At 36.0% G+C, this 27,848-nt stretch overlaps 2 protein-coding genes and 2 non-coding genes across 4 annotated transcripts; 2 read left to right on the forward strand and 2 right to left on the reverse strand.

The window, feature by feature from the left end:
* Positions 1–2,443: 2,443 nt before the first annotated feature.
* Smp_170640 (hypothetical protein) lies at positions 2,444–3,094 on the forward strand (the record flags this gene model as incomplete). The annotated part of the gene is made up of 1 exon (XM_018797454.1): positions 2,444–3,094. The coding sequence occupies one exon, from the start codon at positions 2,444–2,446 to the stop codon at positions 3,092–3,094; it is 651 nt and encodes a 216-aa protein (XP_018652494.1).
* Positions 3,095–3,791: 697 nt separating this feature from the next.
* Smp_tRNA_00313_Gln_TTG.1.1 lies at positions 3,792–3,860 on the forward strand. Its single transcript has one exon. It is a non-coding gene (tRNA).
* Positions 3,861–5,640: 1,780 nt separating this feature from the next.
* On the reverse strand, positions 5,641–5,707 carry Smp_tRNA_01137_Gln_TTG.1.1. The gene has a single exon. It is a non-coding gene (tRNA).
* A 2,306-nt stretch (positions 5,708–8,013) lies between these two features.
* On the reverse strand, positions 8,014–27,608 carry Smp_088990 (putative ring finger protein 14 (androgen receptor-associated protein 54) (triad2 protein); the record flags this gene model as incomplete). Its single annotated transcript, XM_018797455.1, has 4 exons — positions 8,014–8,410; positions 17,975–18,093; positions 22,900–23,134; positions 26,787–27,608. The coding sequence occupies 4 exons, from the start codon at positions 27,606–27,608 to the stop codon at positions 8,249–8,251; spliced, it is 1,338 nt and encodes a 445-aa protein (XP_018652495.1). The 3' UTR covers positions 8,014–8,248.
* Between the last annotated feature and the right edge of the window lie 240 nt (positions 27,609–27,848).

The following is a 27,848-nucleotide window of genomic DNA, read 5'->3' on the forward strand; positions in this document are numbered from 1 at the left end:
TATATATATATATATATATATATATATATAATAATGAATGTTCCCATTGATGTTTACGACTGCAACTGGTCAGTCTCTCATTGACATATGTGCATACTGTACGTATTGCCTTGATATAGCCTTAATTCACAAGCATTATAAGCCAAGATGGATAGTGGCTAGCAGTGGAATCCAGGACACGCGTTTCGTCCTATTTGGAACTCGTCAGCTGAACGTAGCTGCATCTCAGAGTTGATGTTCACTCTGAGACTCGAACCCAGTACCTTTCACTTCAAACGCCATCACGTTATCCACTCGGCCACTGACTCTTGATAGCCACTTGCTTATGCAATGGGGTGAAGTTTAAATTCACTTAGTATTATTTGTCTGAATCTTCTCATTGATAGGACGAAACGCGCATGCTGGATTCTACTGCTAGCCATTATCCATCTTTGTTTAAAATACTAATTTTTTGTTTATTTTTCTTTTCTTTCCTTTTTCATTCAAGATCATTGAAATCTTATATGGTACCAATTATCAAACAATACATTTAGGTCTTATTTATCCAATTACAAAATCAAATTCATGTAGTTTAAATACAAATTTATTTACTCCTACTACTACTGATACTACTCATAATACTACTGATGATAATGATAATCATCAGCAATTAGTTAATTTACGACAATATATTGAATCATATCGTGATTATTTACATAATAATTTAATTGGTACTATAAAATCATCTGAATCAATTATTCATTTAATTAATCAATTACGTTGTCTCCCAGATACTAATCATTCTATTACATTATTATCTAGTGCAACTATGTTAACTCCACCTTATATTGATATACAATTAATATATAGACAATATAATACATGGAAAGATCAATTAATTGATATTTTAATTAATTGTGGTACTAATACTTGTCTAACTATTATATTAAATCGTTTAAATGAAATAACTAAATTTCTTTATTTTAATAATGATCATAATTTAAATGAAAATTCTATTGAATTTATTAAAACAAAAGAAATGTTATTTAAAAAATTTTGGCCATCATTATCTCATATTAATAATCAATTAAATATTGATCAAATGAATCAATTATATCAATCATGTGAAAAATCAATAATTATTGATCAAAATTATATTTGTTTAATGACTTTAGTAAATTTAAATTCCCGCATTAAAAATTATGAAAAATTTAATTATTTTAAACAAATCATTAAACATATACAAAAATTACTTGATATTTCAAGAAAAAATGTTGAAGTAAAACAAAAAAATCATTTATTATTATTAGGTATATCATTAAGTAAACAATTACGTCATCCAATATTGATTAAATCATTATTCAATATAATAATTAATAATAATGACAATAATAATAATGAATATGGTGAATATGATAATAATTATTATTATGATAATAATGATAATAATAATAATACTAATAATAATAATAATCGTGATAATAATGGTGGTACTAATATGGATAGTAGTAATCGTAATAATAATTTCAATAATAATAATATTAATAATAATAATAATAATGGTAATAATAATGATACAAATAATATTAATAACAATAATCATGATAATAATAACGACAATAATAACAATAATAATGTTAATAATAATAATAATATTCCATCCGTTATACGTTCATTAGCTATTCGTACTATGACTGAAATATATTTATCAGAAAATAAAAAAAATTTAAATGAAAAAAATTATAATTTAATTAAATTTAATGAAAAACAATTTTTAAAAATAAGAACAAAATTAATTGAATTATTATATCAATTACCTAATAATAATAATATAAATAATAATAATAATAATGGTGATGATAATAATATTAATAATACTAATAATAATAATATAGAAAATGAAATATTAATTAATTATGAAATATTTAAATTATTATTATTAACTAAATTATCACCTCATTATATTACTTATATATTAAATGATTTATCTAAACAACAAAGATGGACCCTAATTCAATTATGTAGAAAATATATCAGACAATTATGTAATAATAATAATAATGAAGTATTATTAACAATCAAGGAATGTCGTTGTTTAAATGGTTTATTATCTAAATGTAAATTAGGTTTAGCTGGTAGTTGGTCCGGTTTAATTGGTGATCACAAATTGAATACAATGAATCAAGCTATATTATTACATAATGAAATTAATCATATTAATCATATATTATATATTGATTATATAACTTATTATATATTAGATAATAATGGTGGATTACAATTATCTAATATGAATATCAATTTAATTAATAATGAAGATGAAACATCATTATCATTATTGAATATTAATATACAAGCAAATGAATTAATGAATTTAGGTAATATATTACCCTATAATAAAAAACAGCCACAGCAACAACAATCTACCATGGCAACAACAACAACAGGAGAGACATGGTTATATATGGATCTTAATTATTTAGATATCTCATTATTACCATATGAATTATTTTCTGGTGGAATATCTAATATAATGAGTTTACTATTCTCATCTACAAGTCAATTTAAACCATTTATACAATTCATTAAATTACCAATAGATCAAAGAATTCAAACTACATTATCATCTGGTTGGTTAATACAATTAGATCATATAGTATCATTAACAATAAGGATATCAAATGCATTAGAGACGAGTATATGGCGTTTAACCGGTCGTAATAATGTACGAACAGAAATTGGTTTTGTAAATGATATTAAAATACATTTGGTTGAATTAGATCAAGATGAAATGATAGATATACCTATATCACATTTGTATATCCATAAAGGTAATGCTATTCAAGGTTATATTGATTTTATTACAGATATAAATATAAAAAATTTACCTGATAGTATTTGTTTAGCAATGAATCAAGGGGGGAATACGTTTATTGTTCAATGGTATACAACAAACATGACAATGGACAGTACAAAACATTCCTCAACTACAATGCAAAATAATGATCATTCTTATCATTATGTATCAAATTATACATTACAACCTGTATCATATAATTTAGGATATGATAATTCATTAAAATGTAAAAAGATGAATGCGAAAACTATTTGGTAAAATTGCTTTTGTTGCTATGAGGGGGGGGGGGAAGTCTCGCCCCGCCCAAGTTTTTTAAAAAAAACTTTTTTTTTCCTAACAATGAAATCAGATTTTTAATTTGTATTTCTGTGAGAAAGATATAAACATAATCGATGAGATTATAATTGATGGACGGACAGGAGAGAGTTAAGATAGATCTTGGATTTTGGTGAGAAATTCATTCCTCTATTTGGTATCATATCTGATGTTAATTGCTCACCCTAATTTATAACCCTTATTTAACCTTTGCAAGTAGGTGAGTATCCTCATAACCATCTTACAGTTGCTCAAAGGTCGTTCGTAAATTACAGTCTCACCACTTAATCATAATTAGGAATATTCATTTTGTGAAATTAGTTTTTTTTTCTTAAAAATTTGATAACGTTTCCATGTCAACCTAGATATCTTGATTATTTGTTGTTGTAATGAATTTGTCTACTTGATAAAATTTTGTTGTATCATTTCTATTTTGTTATGGATGAACATATTAGGGTTTTATTCTCTAAGCTGGATGGTTTGGTTAAGAAGCTTTTATTGTTATTCTAAACGACATCATCAGCACAAAAGTCAAGTAGAAGTAATGGAACTTTATTTAGTATTGTTTGTTTGAATCTTCCCATCGATTTGTTAGGACTGCAACTGGTCACTCCATCGCACAAGCAAGTGGCTATCAGGATTCAGTGGCCGAGTGGATAACGCGATGGCGTTTGAAGCGAAAGGTACTGGGTTCGAGTCCCAGAGTGAAAATCAACTCTGAGATGCAGGTAAATCCAGCTGACGAGTCCTAAATAGAACGAAACGCGCGTCAAACTGGATTACACTGCTAGCCACTATCCATCTGATGGGACTTTAGTTTTTCTAAACATGAATGACTTTAAGGTGAATAAATACGCAACTGAATTATTAAATACAATGTAATTTGAGAATAAATTGTCGTTTTGTTTTCATTACATTACTGTACTCCGGGTTTAACAGTCAGTCACAACGTAGAACATCGTACGTACGTACATCAGTTCGAGTTGCCATACCACATTAGCACAGAGATGCAGTTGTCGATTCAAATCCCATAGTGGTAGAAGTAGTAAGAGTATAAGCAGTAATCGGAAAGATCAGGGTTTGAAGATGTTATTCAAGGAGTATATTCCAGTGAAATAAATTTGGAAAGAGAAAAAAAGATAGAGACATGAAGAATTCAGAAGATTAGAATTTGGGAAAACACAAAGAGTGGATGCATCTTCGCCATTGCAAACGGTGGCACATGTTTATAGTGTTTATTTGATTAATTTCACATGGGGCTTGTAGGTTGATGCTACCAAGGATCAGTGAGTCGATGTTCAAAGATAAATATAAATGTCCAACCATTAGAAAATTAACCGGTAACCAGATAAACATTTCTATAAAAAGTTACTGATCTTCACGGTAGAACGTTGTTATAAGGAACACTTCAGTGGAATCCTTTAGGACAGTTAATCATTGTAAGAAGGCATCCTCGAGGAACAAGACGGCGGTTTACTAACATAATGTAGATGTAAATCTTATTTAAGTTTGTAAATTTTGATAACATAGCTTAATATGTCTGAATTAGCATATTCAGATTGGGCGTTGTTCTGAATGTATAGTACAGTATCGATCGGTTTTGTTAGTCTTCTACATCTAATTTATTGGGTGCTACTACCTCCCTGTATTTCTTAGCCCGTCCCACCACTGAATACCTTCAAGTATTCGATTTTCAAACCCCTTAAACTTTGTCCCTTTCTTAGATCATCATAGACGCTTTACATGTAGATACTAGAATGAATGAATTTGGATTTCCAAAGGGCATTTGATGGTTATGATGTGTGCTGCGAGTTACCTGACATCAGAATCACACCTGGAAGTTAGGCTGAAACGGTATACGACAAACTAACAGGTGCTATGGCTACGATTTGATGTGTTGCTCCCATTAATTAAGCTGTTTGACACTTCATTATGCTGATTACTTTCTGAAAAAACAACTTCGCTTGATTTGGAAAACGAATGTGTCCCGTTGGTTACATTTGTAATAAATTCATCTTTTATGACAGTGAGATGTAAACTTTGTCAAACGATATTCTGTATACTTAAAAGTCTTCACATTGTTAAGTACTTCATTGCTGAAGGTATCGCCGTTCATTATCACAAATTCGGCGATTTCGTCACAATATAAGTATTCTTACACAATACCGATGAGATATAGAAAGTATAGCTTGAAATTGTAGGTATCATTACCAAGGTTCGACTTGACATTTTCAAATAAAACTTTGGTTAATTTCATTCACTTATTTATTCTATGATGAAGTGGATTATACTGAATCATAAAACGCCAGAAAATTTAATTTTCCTGCTCATTGGGATATTACAAATAATGTAATAAGAAGATAAAGATTATCAGAACTATGTGATGATATGCAAAGATGGACAGTGGCTAGCAGTGGAATCCATTTTGATGCGCGTTTCGTCCTATTTGGGACTCGTCAGCTGGATGTACCTGCATCTCAGAGTTGATGTTCATCCTGGGACTTGAACCCAGTACCTTTCACTTCAAACGCCATCGCGTTATCCACTCGGCTACTGAGTCCTGATAGCCACTTGCTTGTGCGATGGAGTGACCAGTTGCAGTCCTAACAAATCGATGAGAGGATCCAAACAAACAATACTAAGTATGTGATGATATATTAGCGCAATACATTTCGAACAATCTGATCATACTTAATGTACTTGTTAAGAACATTTATATATAAAAATAAAAGGCCAACTAGACTGGAAAGGGGGGGGGTAAGAGGAGACAAGGATAATAATAATGTGAAAACAATTTGAAACCTAATCACTCTGGGTAATAAGTTAATATTACTAGGGTAGGTTTAAGGTGAGAACAAACCGTTTTTGAATATACCCAGGGGATTTGAATTTTCGTGTGGCTAAGACTTCAATAAACCTTAGTATACACCCTTTTACACTTTTCTATAACACCACAAAAGCTGAATTAAGATCAATCTTATAACCTGTTTCAATTATGTGTTTGGCAATAGAAGATGATGGATGTTTATCATCTACTCTTATCGGGTCATTTGTTTCTGCAACCATTTTGGCACATGTTCACACATACTCTAATTTTCAGATCACGATTGCTCCTCCCTATGTATGTGTGACCACACACACACATTTAAATTGGTAAACGCAGTGGGATGTAACACAATCGTTTTCATGTCTTTTAAGTTTCGGATGAAGCATGAACCTAGTTCTCTCTTTGATAATGACCTTTGCTGCACAATACGTTTTGTTGATGACTGATTTAAACGTTCGTTTCAATAAAAGGCTATTTGAATCACCTCTAAATGGTAAGGTGATGTAGACAGGCTTTTTTTCTCCAAGGCTACAGTAGGTTTCACTGTTCCATGGACTTTCCATCTATTTATAAGTTTAGGCGGATAACCATTCCCCATTATTGTTTTGTTTAACAACTTAACTTCATCATCAATAGCGTCGTTTGTGTAAATACAGTCAAGCCTGTTAAATAAGCACCTTACCAAACCCCGTTTGTATTGAACACGACGTGAAAGATATGAATAACTACTAACTTATGATGAATATGGTCACTTTTGGTAAACGTAAAAAGTATCAAATGAACAGTTTTTATGTAGTAAAATTTATGATACTACGATAACAACCTCAACAACTATTCGTAGAATACAAGCATCTAGTCTAATTCTTTTGATTATCTGATCTGATAAAAACAAGCAGTTGTTTGTAAGTACACTGTTACATGAAACAGTTTGATCAAGACAAATTCCAATACTGAATATGATAAAAAAGAAAATTATCAACCTAAATTATTTGTAAACTGGTAATAGTGAACAATAAATTAGAGTATAGCAACCGTCCTACAGACAATTTCGATGATGGTTAATTTTGGTTAAGCTCTTTTTATTCACTTACTTAACAGACACCGTCATTTGGATAATAACAATTTGCATATTACTTTTTACTGTTATGACCACTAGAGCAACATGACAGACTCTAGCCAAAATGTTGATTGCTTAAATATCATTCGATGACTTCTCCTCCTCCTCCTCATATATGTATGCACTCAAATCCTATTATTAGCTTTTGTTTTGTCTTGCTGCCACCAATGCTTATGTGAGTCTATTTTTAAATGCTGCCAATACAAACCAACAAAACCTATTAGCACAAATTCGAAGACAGCTAAGCTGGTGTCAGAGAAACAGCTACAGAGTTGGCTTACCCACCATCTCCAATGTATATCATTTTCGCTTTGCTCGCTGATATTCACTCAGGTGCTGGTCTGAGTTGTTTGACAATAAACTGTAGTTGCTGCTTTTCTTTACCTTTTGATTTTATGTACCATTAAGATTGGTATTATAACGGTTATCAAGATGAACGATTAACGAAGCACAGCACTTCAAGAGTAGTGAATCTTTTTTTATAAAATAGAATTGTTTATTAAAATAAAAATATTTAAAAAAAAGTTGGATACAAAAATACAAAAAAAACCCAAACAAAACAGTACTCTTATATGAACGAAGAATATCCCTTTCAATCATTTCTCATCAGGTACTCTACAATTTGTAAATCCAAATTAATAATCCATAAAAGAAGATTGGCCAAGTAGTTTAGGGCAGAGTACATCATTTAACCAAACTGTAAACATATGAATCAAGGAATGTTGAAGCTGACTAATATGAAGTATTAAACTTGAATCAATCTCTAAGTGAAATAAAATTGTAAGATAAATGATGATCGGAATAAATATAGTTGACATAGGGGGGGGGGTAAGAGTGAGAACAATAGGATTACAAATCAGAAATTACGTAATACGTAGAATGATGGTAGATAGGGGTGGATGTTGAATAAATTCCCCGCAAAATGGTTAACAAGTGTAATAATAATAATAATAATCACAATGGTAAGATATGTGGATAAATGTAAGATATAAGAATGAACATCAAACCAAATTCATGTCACCACCATCTTATAAAATGGATTAGTAATAAGTTAACTCTGAAGTTGACCAAGGTGGTAAAAGGAGTGGCTGGATATATTTCTTTTAGATACAGTACTCTTATAGGATCATAATAAGAAAGTGAAATCAAATGATTATCTAAATTCAATTGTATTATCTGTCCATAATTGACCTTGACATGTACCATTAGAAAAATGTGAATATGGATTATGACGATCATGTATAGCATATAAACATAACCAACAAAAAAATAAATGACAATATGAACAGGTCATTTTATTACAACCAGTAATTTTCTATAATAAATAAGAAAAGTAAAGATACATATATAAATATCAATAACACGAAACAATTGACTTATGAATAATGAATGATATAATCATTGAACAAGATTTTAGCTCTCTGCCCCCCCCCAAATGCCCTGGTACAGCCGAGAGTAGGGGAGAGTAAGGTCTCCCTCCCCCCTCTACTAACACCACAGGTGTTGTTTACGATATTGAGAGAACGAAATGCGAATGTCCGACGCTTTAACCGGGTTGGTGGACACGGAAAGTCCACCTAGGGGAGTTGTGAAACCCTGATTCCAAACCAATGGTGTACATGGGCTCTAGTATCCTGAAGGAACAAATGGCGAATGAACCTGCTGTTGGTCACCGGCTACCATGGGACAGCATCTCCTCACGATGATCCACTGCCTTGTGGATCAGACCTTTAGGTCATAGGCTCCGGGTGTGGTCCCCTAAGAAAACCACCTACTTCAGTTTGGGCACCTGGGCAGTATCACAACCCTCACACAAATCGAATGAGATTTGTGCGGTGCCTATATATCTGGTGCCCGTTTGTACCAATATTGTGTTTAAATAAATAAATTTCAGCTTTCTGGACTCAGTAGCTTTGTGGTTAACACGTTTAAAGTTGACGAGAAAGGTACTGAGTCCCAGTCAGAGTGTGGTTAGTAACAATGGGAAGGGGTATGTTCATCCAGATGTCAAGTTACAAAAATGACGAAATACGACTCCTTGAGCCTATCCGTTAATTATAATCTATAAAGATGACGGGACAATACAGATACACATGTATACATGTCTAGAGAGTTCATAGTATATTCATTTTTAATGCCATAATTTGAATTAGAACACTAAAACATGAAATAGAGAGAAGAGATGTTTTAAGATTAATTCATTATTAGGGTGCATCATGATACTTATCTACATGAAATTTTAAGAATTTTATAAGCAAAGATGGATAGTGACTAGTAGTGGAATCCAGGACGCGCGTTTCGTCCTATTTGGGACTCGTCAGCTGGATGTACCTGCATCTCAGAGTTGATGTTCACTCTGGAACTCGAACCCAGTACTTTTCGCTTCAATTGCCATCGTGTTATCCATTTAGTTACTGAGTCCTGATAGACACTTGCTTGTGCAACGGGGTGAAATTTAAATTCACTTAGTATCAATGAGAGGATTCAAACAAACAATACTAAGTAAATTTAGACATTAGACAACTATTCAAATGATTGGTCACATTTTACATCTATTACAAAATCTAATGGTGTTTCAGTGATGGAAAAAGTAGTTTGAAGTACACCAATTGAATCACACATTTACTTAAGGTCTAGGGAGAGGAGAAAAAGATTAATATCACCTAAAATCTGAAAATATGTCTGAACACAGTTCAGTCTAATATGTGAGCAATGCTACAGAGACAGTCATCAGTGAGTAAAACTATTTATTTATTTATTTAAACACATATATATTGGTACAAAAGGGCACCAGATACATATGCGCCACACAAAATAATGAAAGTAGGAAGAGAAGGGATGAAAAGATAAGGCGGACTGAAATGTACAACCAGAAGACTCTTTCAGTTAAGAAAGTTATAACCACTCTTTATGTAGAAAGTAAAAGAAGGTTACAGCAGGATCGCCACTGGCTTCTATTCTGAGCCATATCTGATAACGTCTCTAGCCACTGTGTTGCACCATCTCTCGGACCCCAGCCAGGGAGTCGTGAAGGACCAGCAGAAGCTAGCCCTTTGCAGCTTTCTTTCATGCCACGACACCATGTCATACACTGACCTCCTCTCCGCTTTTTCCAATCAGTCCCAGAGTCGGCAAATAATGCACGACGTGGAATTCCCTGGGACGACATTCGTAGAACATGTCCAAGCCACCGAAGTCGGTGTTTCAAGATGGTGACACCAATTGAATTATCGTCTCTGCGCCCCAACACACGATGCCGAACCTCTTCATTACTAACATGGTGTTGCCACTGAATGTCAGCAATTCTTCGGAGACAACGATGATCGAACACAGAGAGACGTCTAACATCCTCAACTCGGAGAGGCCAGGTTTCACAAACATAGAGCAAAACTGCTCTCAACGACGCGTTGTAGATCCGACCTTTTACAGCCAGACTAACATCACGAAGGCGCCAAAGATGGCCCAGATTGGCATAAGCCGCTCTGGCTTTCATTATACGTGCATCAATCTCATCACTCACGTCACCACCAGCACTTATATAGCTACCTAGATACACGAACTTCTCAACTACTTCAATCTGCTCACCATCCAGGGTGAGTACAGGATGAGAATCCTGCCAGTCTTGTAGGAGTACTTTGCACTTGGAGGGTGCAAAGCACATGCCGTACCTGCGGACACTGACTGCCAACTGATTAAGTGCGGATTGCATGCCTTGGGCATTATCGCACAGTAAGACAATATCATCCGCATACTCGAGGTCGAGAAGTCGTTCTCCAGGCAGCAGATCCACAACGCCATTACTTACATCCATCAGAGCTGTTTCCAGGATGTCATCGATGGCAAAGTTGAAGAGGAATGGTGAGATCGGGCAACCCTGCCTAACCCCACTGCTCGAATGGAACAAGGGAGAAAGGTGGTTGTATGCCCTCACTCTGCCTGAGGTGTTCGTATACAGGGCCTTTATGATGTCAATGAACTTCTCAGGCACACCCTTCTTCAATAGACAATCCCAGAGAACAGTCCTGTCCAACGAATCGAAGGCAGCCCTGATATCAAGAAACACTACGATTGTTGGCCTGCGATAAGTATGACGGTGTTCTAACATTTGGCGGAGGGTGAAGATGTGATCAATGCATCCTCGACCAGAACGAAAACCAGCCTGCTCCTCGCGAGTCAATCGTTCGCGGGTTTTAAACAGCCTACGAAGAATGATAGAAGCCAATAGTTTGGACGCAATCGGAAGTAGACTTATCCCCCGATAGTTGTTACAGGAACAACGTGAACCGTTTTTAAAGATAGGGACGACTATCGACTCATTCCATGATGTTGGAACACTTTCTTGCTCCCAAACCTTTGCAAACAACACCGTCAGTTCCTTAGCCAGAAAGTTACCACTATCTTTAAAAAGAGCCGGAGGTAAGTCATCTGGGCCCGGTGATTTGTAGCGCTTCAAGAGTTGGAGTTCCTTGCGGACTTCCGCCTCGTTTGGTGGATCAGTCGTCACCGGCCATGCGGGGCAGGACAAACTGGTTGATGTTGCCGGAGCTTTTCGAAGCGACAGATGGAGAACGAATTTGTAGTACTTCACTAGATTCTTGAATACGGGTCTCGGATAGACAGCAAACATCAACATCAAGACTTTCTAAAGACATAGCCAGCCCCATCTGTTGTCCGATCTGCATTAGTGTGCGAACGTTGAAGGAAGACAGCTTGAACGGCGTACGTGGTTTCAGAAAGACTGCTTCAGTATTCCTAATCGGTGGAAGCATTCACTTTCAACCAGACAGTGACTGGAGATCGTTTAGATAGGACAGAGTTTCCACCATGGGCGAGCTACTGCATAAGTTGGAAAGGAAGGATACACAATTTGGGAATAAAGGGAGTGAAAAAGCGACGTAGTAAATAATAACAATAATAATAATAATAATGATAATAATAATAATGGTAATAATAATAATAGTGTAAATTGTCTTGCTTCTAATATGAGCGAGAATAGTATCGTCAATAGAATTCATCATTTCATTTATTTGTGTGTGGGCTGTGATACTGCCCGGGTGCCCAAACCGAAGCAGATGGTTTACTTAGGGGGCCACACCCCGAGCCTTTGACCTAAAGGTCTGATCCACAAGGCAGTGGAGCATCGTGAGGAGATGCTGTCCCATGGTAGCCGGTGACCAACAGCAGGTTCATTCGCCATTCGTTCCATCAGGATACTGGAGACCATGTGCACCATTGGTTTGGAATCAGGGTTTTCCAACTCCCCTAGGTGGACTTTCCGTGTCCACCAACCCAGTTAAAGCGTCGGACATTCGCATTTCGTCCTCTCACTTTCGTAAACAACACCTATGGCACGAGAAGGCAGTGAGTATGACTTCTGTGGCAGAGGCTATATATTCGCTGGCCATGTGAGAGCATTTCGAGAGGGAGAGTGGACTCTCCCCACTCTCGGCCGTACCAGGGCATTTGGGGGCAGTGAGTAAAACGAGTCATCGTATATGAGTACTGTGACAAGGGGGGCGAAGTCGCACATCCCTCGGCCTTGGACAAAGAGATATGTAGTTTGGTTATGTTTCAAATAATCAATATGTAAACAACTGATCGATTATTTCTTATTTCAATAGAACAATGAGAAGACGGAGTTGATCTGAAAAATGGGAGCTGTTTGCTCTATGCATTCCGAACAATCTGGTTACTTATACTTGTTAAGTCATTTTATATGAAAATTAATAAAGGTCAACTAAATGATAGTTCAAGTAAACTAAGTGATGATTGTAAATAAAGGAGAGAGAAAGAACAGGAAATTGTCGCATTAACTTAAGCCATAAAATGACCACGGCAAATTTAAGGCTACGACAGATTGTTTATGTAAACATAAGGGGGGTTTAAATTTATGATTAGCCTAGGCTTCTATAAGTTTAAGAATTCGTCCATGACAATGTCTATACAACGTTTTAAAAGCTATATTGATGTCAAATCTGTGCCCCCTTTCAACTATGTGCTTTGTTATCGAAGAACACTATTTTCAACTTCCATGTTTATCGGAGCATTTGACATTATTTGACTTTGAAGCCATTTAGGTATATGTTCCATATTCCTTGATTGTGTTACTCGATTGCTCCTCCATGAGTGTGTCCACGCGAACATGTAAATTGGTAAATACGATGAGACGTCATGTAATCATTTGTACAATGTCTAAGTCTATTTAGAATCATAGGCTTAGTCCTTTCAGTCACAACCAGGTTAGTAGCATATGTTTTCTCGATGGATGCTTTTAATCTCTGTCTTAAAACCATACTGTTAGATTCATCTCTAAATGGTAGATAGATATAAACAGTGTTCTTTGGAACAGAATTAAAGAGAGGTCTTGGTGTTGATTGACTTTCGCACTCATTTATAAACTTTAAAGGATATTTCTTATTCACTTGAACTCGCGAGCTAAACGCGTGTGCAACTTTAATGGAAGCTAATGCTTCCTTGAAGATTTAAACTTTTATTATCTCAAAAGCACATTCGGAAAGGTTACAAGTTATTTAACTGTGACAGTAAGATAGAATTGAGTACACTGATTGATTGATATCTTCTGATAAACAATTTCATTTTAATGTTCCCACAATTTTAAAACAATCGAATTTATTAAGTGTACGGATTTTACGATTAAGCTAAGCGGTCAGATGTACTAAGTCATTGACTATTACTAGTCAGAAACCTTAAATGATCAATCAAGTGTTATATAGAGATCCTAGTAACAACAGTAGCATCATCATTAAGGATCGCACAAGAACCACTAACTCCCGTGGTTATTGCTAGAAATCAACGAAAAATACAGAAGATAACTGTCTGTAGAACTGGTTATTGAATATTAATCATCATCACTATATAAGAACACCTGAATCCCTGATAAATACACTAACAAATAAGATATCCGGAAAATAAGTATGTGTTTGATGACAGTCTTACTCCTCAGGTAACTAACCCCTCTTCCAGCCATAGAAACAAGGTGGCGCCTAGTAAGCCCTTCTGGAGAAGAACGCTACATCGAAGCACGAGCACAACTACCGGGATTCAATAGCTGTTTTGGCATTGCTTACGCAGAATCATTACATCTCCCTTTTTTGAAATCAAAAATAATTATGAAATGATTCTTTCGTAATCATTTGTGGGTATAGGTCAGTCAGTCAGTCACAACGTAAAACATTGTAGGTACGTACATCAGTTAGAGTTGCCATACCACATTAGCACAAAAATGCAGTTGTCCATTCAAATCCTATAGTGGTAGAAGTAGTAAGAGTATAAGCATTAATGCGAAAGATTAGGGTTTGAAGATGTTATTCAAGGAGTATAATCCAGTGAAATAAATTTGGAAAGAGAAAAAAGAAAGGGATATGAAGAATTCAGAAGATTAGAAATTGGGAGAACACAAACAGTGGATGCACCTTCGCCATTGCAAACGATTTTGAGCCATGTCATTCAAGGTCTCTAACCATCGATTGCTATCATCTCGTGGATCCCAACCAGGTAGTTTACACCTACCAACATGGCTCAGTCCACTTGTCAGTGATTTCATGGATTTGTGGGTATAAGTAGAGTGGTTGATTAGGTCAATCTCTACCATCCGGTTTACCGTTAACGTTAGGGTTCATGGAAACAGTCCCACTATCCAGAAGGCACGACGAGGACCTGTGTGAGTCGGGTTTAGCCTCCCCAGATATTTAACATAAGAGGGTAATGAATCACTTGGTTAATTTAATGTGCATTTTAGATGGTAACAGTCATATTAAACAATTATTATTATTATTATTATTATTATTATTATTCTAAATCTGATTCTTGAACTTTGAAACCTAATAAGTAAATTTGTTTATATTAAGGAATGTATAATAATTATGGTTAAAAATATAAACATGACCCAATTTACATGTACGTGCTTAATGTTAATTTTACAGTCTAAAATACTACTAATGAGTCATATATAAATAAACATAGACATATATCAATGACAAAGTCAGTGTGTTAAAGCTTATTGATACTATGTATCATTATGGTTAGATATTCAAAAACAATCATATCATGATTGTTATATCCGGATGAAGAATCAGTGAATGGTAACTGTTAGGATCTATTTATGGACTATTATTGTATATAGTTGAAATCATGAGTCAATTGAAGCTAGACTACCATGGGAAACCTGGAAGCACTGGACGACCGTTTCGTCCCACTATGGGACTCCTCAGTGGCAGTGCGCATCCACGATCCCGTACCCGCGAGATTCGAACCTAGGACCTACCAGTCTCGCGCCGGAGCACTTGACTGATAGACCACGGTGTCAATGTCTAACTTCAACTAATTCACGAAGTTGAGCAACCATTTCACCAATGTCTTCAGTGAGTTGATATCTCTCAACAGACCTGGTTGAACTCCACTGGTTACTGCTTCTTACTAGAACTCCAGGATATACCCCATGGAGCCAGTCATATATATATATATATATATATATATTCTTAGTGTATTAAAGTGCCTCACAATCACAGTCACTTTTTGGCCTGATTTTGTATAATTCTTATTTACTATTTGATGGTGTGATGTAGTCTGATTTGCTTGTACATAAACTACGTATGTCTGAAATACACGATTCATATTGGTGTTCTGGACTGAATCGGCTGGGTTAGGCGAATAGCTACTATCTCAGAGGACCAATAAGAACTCTAAGTTGACTCTAGACTACATGTACTACGTTATTATTCTGGTCAATAAGTTGGTGTTCTGATTGTCAATGCCATCACGTGATAATAACAGGCCATAAGAATATAACAATGATGTTATGCGGACAGAAGGTTAACAAAGAAAATAATACACGTAGTAATATATAGGTGAAGATTGTTTTGAATTTTAATCCCGAGCACATTTCAATCGGTGAAATGATGACCGGTAGACGTTTCTTAAGAGCCCAAACTATTGACGTATCCGTTTACCTTTATCTCTCTCTCTCTCTCTCACACACACACACACTATAACATGCAATAAAATTAGGTACGAGAATATGTAAAATAACGACATATACAAAAATATTAAGCACCAAAGGCTAGACATGATTTCATATCATTAAACGTATTTGTAAGTGTAGGATGCCAGTTTTTTTATATTTTTAAATAATTTTTCTTGATGTCTTTTTCAAGTCATTACTTTTCTTGACTAAATAAGGCTTCAAAGAGGTATTTCCTGGAGTTCTAGTGAAAAGCAGTGACCAGTGGAGTTCAACCAGGTCTGTTGTGAGATAGTAACTCACTGAAGATATTGATGGATGTGTCGCTCGATTTCGTGAACCGGTTGAAGTTAGACATTAACACCGTTGGATGCCAGCCGGCTTAGTGGTCAAGAGGTTAAGCGCTCGTGCGCGAGACTGATAGGTCGTGGGTTCGAATCTCGCGAGGCGGGATCGTGGATTCGCACTGCTGAGGATTCCCACAATAGGACGAAACGGACGTCCAGTGCTTCCAGGTTTTCCATGGTAGTCTAGCTTCAAATGATTCATGATCTCAACTATTAAAATTAAATAAGCTACTTGGTCGGTGGAAAAGTGGTGGAACAATTTTGTACATATGACATCTACTTAAAATACCTAGAATGAAATGGAATATTTTTTCCATAACGATGTTCTTATTTATGCTAAAATGATCGGAAGGTTTATTTGTAACGGATCGCTGACATCAACACTTAGAAGATTAGACAGACAAACAAGTCATTTTTAAAGTTTTACATCACAAACTGACATCGGTTAGATGACTATTGTAAACCAAGAAACACTGGACGTGGATTGTGGATACACACTACCGAGTTCTACATTAGAACGAGACACCCATATTATGCTTTCTGGCTTCTAGTAAATATCTGATCAGTCAACCAGTAATGTGGAAACTCAGATCCAACAGTCTGCACAACACCGTTTAATAAGGATCTTCATCTGTCAACTGTGTTTCTCTTCTTTCTTGTATCTAGTTACACTAAGTTTCAGTTCCAGTTGTACCAATTTATATTCTGACACCTCTAGTTCAAGTTATAAAAATTTTTTCAACTTTAGTGCTACAGTTTCAGGTACACCAGTAAGGGACGAAATAGCACATAGTAAGTAGGTTAGGATAAGAGCAAAGATAAACTTAAAGGGGATGCGATTTCTTAGTGTATGTCATGAAATGGGTGGACTGAAGTCAGGAAGTCAATTTCATTCCGGAAAAAGTTTATGTAATAAGAACATTAGATGAATCAATAATCTCAAAGTAACCATTTTCAAAGTTTAGTAGTATACATAAAAACATCAACATCAGTAAGTAGTCTCTAGAACATATTTTAAGCCATAATGAGTGGAACAGTAGTTTGATTTTTAACCACTGTATCACGAGTTTTACGTTTATCATCATTCACTTCAGTTTGATACAAGCGTATCATTACTAGCCCCTAAAAGTATGTAGCTGAAAGCTATTTATGGAGGAGAGGGAGTTTATCACTTGATAAATAGATTTTGGATTGTTAAAATTAGTGGACTTTTGATCAGTAGATGAACGCCGTATGGTTTAGTGATAGCTGCTCTTAAGAACAGACTAATGACTCAGATTGTCGAGTGAAATGATATCAAATACCTGGTAAACAGCCAGTGGAAAGAAGATATTTTAATGAAAATACCATACTTATGTATAAATTACTAACAGAAAAAAACAATCGTTGAGATCATGAATCAATTGAAGCTAGATCACCATGGAAAACTTGGAAGCACTGGATGGCCGTTTCGTTTTATATGACAACTGAATTGTACTACTTATTTATTAGAAAAGTAATAATAGTAATAAAGTACATTCAATGAATACTTCATACTTTATTGGTTACTTACCTCACATGGTGTCCAACAACCTGGACAAAGTTTATACTTTTCTGAAATTAATTTCTCTGACTCTTCTTCTTCTTTTAGGCGTTGTAGAATCAGTTCATTATCTTCTTGTGATATAGTACCTAGTTTGTTTTTTTAAGGAAATAAAAATATTCGACTATTGTCAATGGGAATGAAAGATGCTGAAAAGAATTTAGAACAGATTTTTACCATAAATTATACTTCTAATATTTAAGAGAAAATTGATTCTAACTTATTATATTATATCTGTTCCACCAGGGTGTTTGGTACCTGAGTGGTTGCGCCACAGGATTGGGCTGTACTGTTCGGATTGCAGCGTTGAAGCCTATATAGTGTATGGCTCTCCTGTTAAACGGGATTGAGCTGTACTGTTTAGGTTGCCGCGTGAAAGTCTGGATGGTGTCTGATTCTCCTGAAAACCAGTGCAAGATTACCGTGGTCCATAAGGGTATATTATATACCCGAGAACTTCCCCCGAATGCCCTGGTATGGCCGAGAGTGGGGAGAGTCCGCTCTCCATCTCCAAATACTCTCACATGACCACGCGTATAAAACCCCTGACAAGGAAGTCCTACTCACTGCCTTCTCGTACCACAGGTGTTGTTTACAAAATTGAGAGGATGAAAAGCGAATGTCCGGCGCTTTACCGGGTTGGTGGACACAGAAAGTCCACTTAGGGAAGTTGGAAAACCCTCATTCCAAACCAATGGTGTACATGGGTTCCACGATCCTGAGGGAACAAATGGCACATGAACTAATTTTTGGTCACCGGCAACCATGGGACTGCATCTCTTCACGATGCTCCGCTGCCTTGTGAGCTAGACCTTTAGGTCAAAGGCTGGGGTGTGGCCCCCTAATAAAACCACCTGCTTCGGTTTGGGCACCTGGGCAGTACCAAAGTCCTCACGCAAAAAGTGTGGCGCATATGTATCTGGTGCCTCTTTGTACCAATATTTATGTGTTTAAATAAATAAAAATAAATGTTCGAATATCGGTACACAAGAGTGACTGACATTTTTTTATCACAAAGATTTAGTTAACAAATAATTTAATATTGCCAAGAATTCTATTTCTCGAAAATGGGTGACATAAAATCCCTATAAAATGAACCTTCCCACATCTAACACTTGTTCAATAGATCATACTTCTAAGTTCTGAGGTAATAATATAGTTGCATTTAAGTCATATTGAGGACACCAATATTGTGATAACAAAATATATCATGAATTCAGTCAATAGACATTATTAAGGTTATCTGGACTTATAATTTGATGACATATTCGAGTAGATAATTGATACCACAATAAGTCACAACGTAGAACTTAGTAAGTATGTACTTACATCAGTTCGATATGCCATACTACATTAACACAGAGATGGAGTTGTCGATCCAAATCCCATAGTGGTAGAAGTAGTAAAAGTATAAGCATTAATGCGAAAGATTAGGGTTTGAAGATGTTATTCAAGGAGTATAATCCAGTGAAATAAATTTGAAAAGAGAAAAAAAGGATAGAGATATGAAGAATTCAGAAGATTAGAATTTGGTAGAACACAAAGAGTGGATGCACCTTCGCCATTGCACACGATTCTGAGCCATATCATGCAGGGTCTCTAACCATCATCTCGCGGATCCCAACCAGGTAGTCTACACCTACCAACATGGATCAGTCCACTTGTCAGTGACTTCATGGATTTGTGCCACGTTTTGGTCTGGCCGCCCCTAGCTTTCTTCCAACCTACTCCTATACGATAAAACATCGCACTAAGGGGCAGTCGGTGGTTGGGCATACGTAACACGTGTTCCAGCCATCTCAACTGATGAAGTTTCACTACTTCATCAATGGATTTGCCATCCTTACCTAGTACCCGTTTCCTAACAACTGTGTTACTTACTCGGAAACAGTTACCACAAAACGAATTAATACAGTAACGGAGGATGTGCTAGCACTGATAACAGACAAAATAAAAACAATACGATTACAACCTCCAGTAGTTCATATTCCACTGAGGTGAAAGAATATCAGAAGATGACATATGGCCTATATAATTGTGAATTATTATTTAGCGAAAATGCTATACTTGACATACATCTTTGACAAACCTAAAAATACGAGGAAATGATTAGACGGTTTTTGTTAATAGATTTAATCTCAGGACAAGTTATTCAGTAAGATTATTTTGATTACCTACCAACATAAGTTCAAATATAAAGAGAGGAAATTTTTCATCTCATCAATTAGTGCCCTGAAATTGTGATTCTCATTGAATCACTTTCCATCAACAATACTCCTACTATCAATTGGCGTCGGTGCTTCAATAGTAGAATGCTCGCCTGCCACGCGGGCGATCCGGGTTCGGTTCCCGGCCGACGCAAGCCGCTTAGCCCCCAAATGCCCTGGTGGGGAGAGTCCGCTCTCCCTCTCCAAATACTCTCACATGGCCACGCATATATAGCCTCTGCCACAGAAGTCATACTGACTGCCTTCTCGTGCCATAGGTGTTGTTTACGAAATTGAGAGGACGAAAAGCGAATGTCCGGTGCTTTAACCGGGTTGGTGGACACGGAAAGTCCACTTAGGGGAGTTGGGAAACCCTAATTCCAAACCAATGGGCTCCAGTATCCTGAAAGAATAAATGGTGTATGAATCAATCGTTGACCACTGGCTACCATGGGACTGCATCTCCTTACGATGCTTCACTGTCTTGTGGATCAGATCTTTAGGTCAAAGGCTCCGGGTGTGGGCCTCTAAGAAAACCACCTGCTTCAGTTTGGGCACCTGGGCAGTATCACAGCCCTCAAGCAAATCAAATATGATTTGTGAGGCGCATATGTATCTGGTGCTTCCTTGTACCAATATTTATGTGTTTAAATAAATAAATAAACTACTATCAATCAATATTACTATAAACTATGATAACACGAAGGGGATTTTGGATGTTGCGGAACTATCAGTCTATCGAGTTAAAAATAACTAACTTAATTTGAATAAGACAAACATAATAGCTAAATTTCTTACAGTAGGTGTGATATACAGCTCTGTAAATATATCTGACAGAAGGAATAACTTATGATCTAATAATAATAAGGATAACAAGTTAAAGTTGGCTGAAAGATGCCCATAAAATGATAGATACCCAGAAGATATTAGTAAACAAGAAATTTAAAACGTTGTGGAGCTAAAAATATTTCGTATGCAGTCAGAAGTTCCTTTGTCGTTCACTATTCGTACCGAACGATATAGTACTTAATTCTAATAATAAGTAGTTTGAGTTATATTTAACCAATTCCAAATATCAAATGTCCTAACAACTGATCTTTACTGAACGTGATGAAATATATTGGTTTATTTTTTTAAAATATACAACTGTATTCCTTTTTTCTATTCTCATTTATTTTCTTCGGTGTTTTTCTGTGTCTTAATTATTTACCTAAAGAACTTCGGATCGGTTTTCCGGGTGGAACGAAATAACTTAAATTTCAATCCTTAAGATTATTTAAGATGTGATTTTTTTTAATTTTGTAAGTACGGTATCGCTGACAGGATATTTAACACATTAAACACAAGCACAAGGCATGAATGTATACCCATTTCTATGGACATGAGATGCAGAAACTACGTCTTCATTTTTATTATTTACGGGTCAGAATTATGAAAGATAACTGTCCGCTTAACAAATATTGTAGTGAACAAGACAACTAGTTGAGACAATCGAATGTATTGAAGCACAAATTACAAACTATCTCACTAAAATATGATAAACATACAGTAAACAGTTAATTTGCAAAATAACAATCAATTGTCTCAATCTTAACTGTTCCATCTGTAAATATCAGTCCGTCTTCTCTAATTTCATTGTGTATGCATTTTCATACCGATTGTGCTTCGTTCTTGTTCTTTCCTTACCGATCTTCTGTTAAAACACATTCTATGTCTGAACATCGCCATATACTACTTATATGGATATAAGTACCCTACACCATAATGTGAAGGAAAATGTCAACTGAACAATTATCTTCCGTGATTCTGACCCGTAAACTACCCTCATCCTCTTATTCTTCATCACCATCATTATCTTATTATTATTATTATTATTGTGTATCTCATCTGATGAGATTATTCAATGATAAAGAGACTCTCTCTATACAAAAAGTTGTAACTCCGATGATAGGATTCTTCAAACAATTATAAACATACATTGGTGACTGAATGATACAACCCCTAACTATTCAAAACGTTATACATAAATTCGCTCATTACCATTGTACGATATGTGGTTTTTCTTACACCTTCGTAAGTTGCTTGTTATTATTATTTATTTATTTATTTGAACACATAAATATTGGTACAAAGAGGCACCAGATACATATGCGCCACACAAATTTCATTTGATTTGTGTAAGGGCTGTGATACTGCTCAGGTGCCCAAACCGAAGCAGGTGGTTTACTTAGGGGGCCACACCCGGAGCCTTTGACCTAAAGGTCTGACCCATAAGGCAATGGAGCATCGTAAGGAGGTGCAATCCCATGGTAGCCGGTGACCTCAGGATTCTGGAGCCCATGTACACCATTGGTTTGGAATCAGGGTTTTCCAAATCCCCTAGGTGGAATTTCCGTGTCCACCAACCCGATTGAAGCGCCGGACATTCGCTTTTCATCCTCTCAATTTCGTAAACAACACCTATGGCACGAGAAGGCAGTGAGTATTTCGAGAGGGAGAGCGAACTCTCCCCAGGGCACTTGGGGGCAACGTTCGTAAGTAAAATTTGAATTTTTAAATGTGAATGAAATTTTTAATCGGTTAAAACTTTACTAGATAATAACATAAATGTTGAAGCATCTTGATGAAAAAAAACTCTAACATTGATAATCAATGCGAAAAAAAGAGAACCAATATATACATATTTACCAAATGTTTGTAATTTAATTTTGCACGGATTTACACCATGATATGTTTTTAAACACATTGGACAAAAGCTCAATTCACATTTAGGGCAACGGCCAAGATTTTCTGAATCCAAAATCACTGGGAATTCACATTGTGGTCTCGGACAATAGACTATATCTGGCATAATATCCAAGCCTCGTTTTAATACTAAAGATTCATATTTGTTGAATATATCTTCAGGTAAAATATAACGAATCTATAGGGAAGGGAATGAGTATAAGCGACTTTAATGGTTTAAAATCACAGCAATATAGAAATTACTTATTACAGGTAACAGAATGGTAGTAAACTATGACGTAGTATTTATCAATTCAAGACACGCTACTAATGGAATTGATGGTCATGTTATTTATCGCGAACTGATTGAAGTACGGAACGTGAACCACCAGACTACGGACTCAACTTCGTCATAAGGTCAGAAAGTACTGGGTCTAACTCAGAAGCAGAGGTTATATACGCGTGGCCATGTGATGGCATTTGGAGAGGGAGAGCAGACTCTCCTCCCTCTCGGCCGTACCAGGGCATTTGGGGGCATCAAATAGTCATCCCTCATACAGACGTGGCAATAGCACTCTTTAACTTGTTTGTATTTATGGTTTGGATTAACATGAAAAACTCCTTCTTTCTAGAGTACTGAATTAAATCAGGTCGTGAGACGTTTTTCTACTGAATATGATACTGAAGATATATAGTTTCTGTTATGTCCTTGTGACCTAAGAATACATCACGTGATATGATCGCCAATCAGAACATGGCTTATACAATTTTAGCACTGTTACAAACCAACGACGCGTTGACCAGTACGAACACCCTCGAGTCCTTATTGGCCCTTCTCGTTTAGCTCTACCTGTTGAGTACAGAACACTAATATCAGCTTCCACTGTATGAATCATCTATTTCAGACATACTTGGTTCATATACGAGCAAACCAGATCATATTATACCACAGAATAAAAAATAACAATTATACAAGATCAAGCCAAAAAGTGGCTGTGATTGTGGGAGACTGTAACCAACACATTGAGAATAACTTAATGGTGAATCGTATTATAGTAGTCAATAGGTCAAATAAGAGGTTATAGTAAAAGGAATATAAATATACATAACCTAGTCACTTAACAATTATACAATAAGAATACATATATGATAACAGTCCATAAATAATTTCCAGAAGTTACCATTCATTTATTTTTCGTTAGGATATAACAATTTCTGTTGTCACCAAATCGTAATTTTGACTGAGGTTAAGTACAACGTTTCCAATGTGCTCTAATTATATCATAATTAGTACAATGCCCGTAAATGCCCTGGTATGGCGTACAGTGGGGAGAGTCCGCTCTCCCTCTCCAAATACTCTCACATGGCCACGCATATATAGCCTCTGCCAGGGAAGTCATACTGACTGCCTTCTCGTGCCATAGGTGTTGTTTACGAAAGTGAGAGGATGAAAAGCGAATATCCGGTGCTTCAACCGGGTTGGTGGACACGGAAAGTTCACTTAGGGGAGTTGGAAAACCCTGATTCCAAACCAATGGTGTACATGGGCTCCAGTATCCTGAAGGAACGAATGGCGTATGAACTAATTGTTGGTCACCGGCTACCATGGGATTGCACCTCCTCACGATGCTCCATTGTCTTATGGATCAGACCTTTAGGTCAAAGGCTCCGGGTGTGGCCCCTTAAGTAAACCACCTGCTTCGGTTTGGGCACCTGGGCAGTATCACAGCCCTCACACAAATCTCATTTGTTTAGTGTGGCGCATATGTATCTGGTACCCCTTTGTACCAATATTTATGTGTTTAAATAAATAAAACAGTACAACTAGTCATTTTTCTGTCCATCTAATAAGTGTGCCGCATATAAGTGTTGTTCTCATAAAAAATTCTACAAAGTACCTTATTAATATTGTGAGATGAAACGAAAAGTACAAACATTTTGACAGAGATTCTTAAGATGATTATAATCTATGACTAGAGCATATGTTTTTTATGTTTTGATTTCATTGATCCATATCTTTAGTTATATTAATTTCTTCGCTTTACATGGTAGTTTCTCTGAGATGTAAAATGTGGCAACCTAAATCGGTACAAAATTATCCCAGCTCTTACATATCTGTGCATGTGTGGGTTGCAACGTAGAACCTGGTACGTATGTACATCAATCCAAGTCGCCACACCCCATTAACACAGAAAGATGAAATTATCTGGGAAAATCCCAGACTAGTAGAGACGGTCATAGCATTAGTGGTAATGAAAAAGATAAGGCATCGAAGATACAATTCAAGAACATATAAACTAGTAAAACAAAAAGATTATGAGGAATTTAGAAGCTTAGAATTCGGAGGAAGACAAAGAATGGATATACCTGCGCCATGGAAAATGATTTCGAGCTAAGTTATTCAAAGTCTCTAACCACCGGTTGGGATAATCAAGTGGAACACAACCAATTGGTCTACACCTGTTAACACACCTCAGTCCAATTGTAAATGACTTCGTGGACTGGTTCCATGTTTTGGTTTGACAGCCCCCAGCTCTCTTTCAACCTGCCTCTACATCAGACAACATCACCGTCGATGTAGGCGGTAGTTGGACACACGTAACATATGTCTCCAGCCGACCTGTTTGGCATGGTAGGGCCTACAACAACATGTGTTTCAGACAATATAGCTTGATTGAGTCATCATTATGGGTAAGCCCAACCACCATGTCAACGTAGCACCTACGGTTGGGTTACGTTATTTATGTTTTGATCACAATACATACATCATTTACACACTGCAACAGAATGTTATATTACACTCCCTGGGAGAACTGTCGATACTACACTACTTTATTAGGATGTCACTTATTTAGGACACAGTATAGACACCAACATTTTCTGAAAATATTGATGTCTTTTTAAAGATTAACTACACTTAAATGTATCATACCCTTAATAAGTGGTTTGGTTTTTATATGTAAGCAATTTTCATTAAGGGATAATTACTAGAAAGGTCGAGTTTGAACCTGTCGGTTTGAGTTTAGTACCTTATTATCTTATCTACGAAAACTAAATCCTGATAACGTTCTAATTCTAGTTAAATCACCGAATTATGTCTAACTGGCGTCCGATTAGCAGACGTAAATGTCTGCATATTGTCAGCTTAGAAACAACTCAAGTGCAATTCCCTTCACAATCAGCATTCTTTTCCACTGCAGTCTTAAGAAGCTCTATCATCCTAGCCATAAATTATTTGCACTTTATTTATTTAAACACATAAATATTGGTACAAAGGGACGCCAGATACATATGCGCCACACAAATCTCATTTGATTTGTGTAAGGGCTGTGATACTGCTCACGTGCCCAAACTGAAGCAGGTGGTTTTCTTAGGGCTGCACACCCGGAGCCTTTGACCTAAAGGTCTGATCCACAAGACAGTGGAGCATCGTGAGGAGATGCAGTCCCATGGTAGCCAGTGATCAACGATTGATTCATACACCATTTATTCTTTCAGGATACTGGAGCCCATTGGTTTGGAATTAGGGTTTCCCAACTCCCCTAAGTGGACTTTCCGTGTCCACCAACCCGGTTGAAGCACCGGATATTCGCTTTTCATCCTCTCAATTTCGTAAACAACACCTATGGCACGAGAAGGCAGTCAGTATGACTTCCCTGGCAGAGGCTATATATGCGTGGCCATGTGAGAGTATTTGGAGAGGGAGAGCGGACTCTCCTTATTCTCGGCCGTACCAAGGCATTTGGGAGCAATGTGCACACATCTCAAGGCCTCGCCGAGATTTTAAAACAAAAGATGAATTCCTAAATGTCATAGCTTATCATCGAAACAACAACACTTCAAAAACTCACCTCTGTATAGTTAACTTCTTCACCACATTGCAAACATGTCAAAGGTCCATTAAACAATGATTCATTCACTGAAAGTTTAAAACTTCCTATTGTACAATCCCGACAAATAAAACATTTACATTTTGCAAATCGAATGAACAGTTTTCCTTTTTTGGTTTCAAAGCATACAGCACATTCCATTAATGATTCATCGAATTCCACATCAAGTCGGTCATCATTATTAGAAAGTAATAAATGACAGATATCTTGAATGGATAAAGTCAATTCTACCTTATAATATTCATAGAATTTGAAAAGATCAAAAGAGACAGATTGAAGGTTTCTTCCATGAAACTTTTCAATCATATAGTAGAAATATTCATTTTGAAGATATTCAATACATGATAAAAGTGTCATTTCACCTAGATTATTATTAGCTATCTCAGCTAATTTAATTTCTAATTCAGTAAGAAGAGATAATGGCATCCATATAGATGATAAAGAGAATTTAGGGATAGATACATTAGGAATATGTCCAGGATATTCAGATGGCAATATAAATGTCATAATGAATACAGGTAAATATTGTAAAAGATAACAATATTTATCTATTGTATTAGGTAAAGGTTCAACTGGAATACTGTTTCTTAGCTTTATATTTATTGATGGTCCATATAATTCAATAGGTTTATAGAATTGTGGATGAAATGTGAAAGATCCACGTCGTGATAGTTTATCATATTCTAGTAGACAATGATTTTGATTATTTTCGAAAATGGATAATAAAAATTCAATTTCCAACTTTTGAATGTCATCGGGATCAGAATAATCACTATTTGACATGCTAACAACATGGATGCAATGTGATATTTCAAAATTTTGGACAGTGGAGATTGATGTTTCTGAAAATCATATCAGAAATTGCATACGATGAACTGTATAGTTTGCAGAGACCAAAAAACAAGCAACTAAAATACAATAAACCCAACCTTTGGGTAAACAGAACTCTGACTGTACAATGTGTTGCCTCGATAAACGGGAAAATGATAGTTAAATACTCAACCTCTTAAACTTATTAGACGT

This window comes from Schistosoma mansoni, chromosome 4 (genome assembly GCF_000237925.1).
Source record: "Schistosoma mansoni strain Puerto Rico chromosome 4, complete genome".
NCBI classification, from domain to species: Eukaryota; Metazoa; Platyhelminthes; class Trematoda; order Strigeidida; family Schistosomatidae; genus Schistosoma; species Schistosoma mansoni.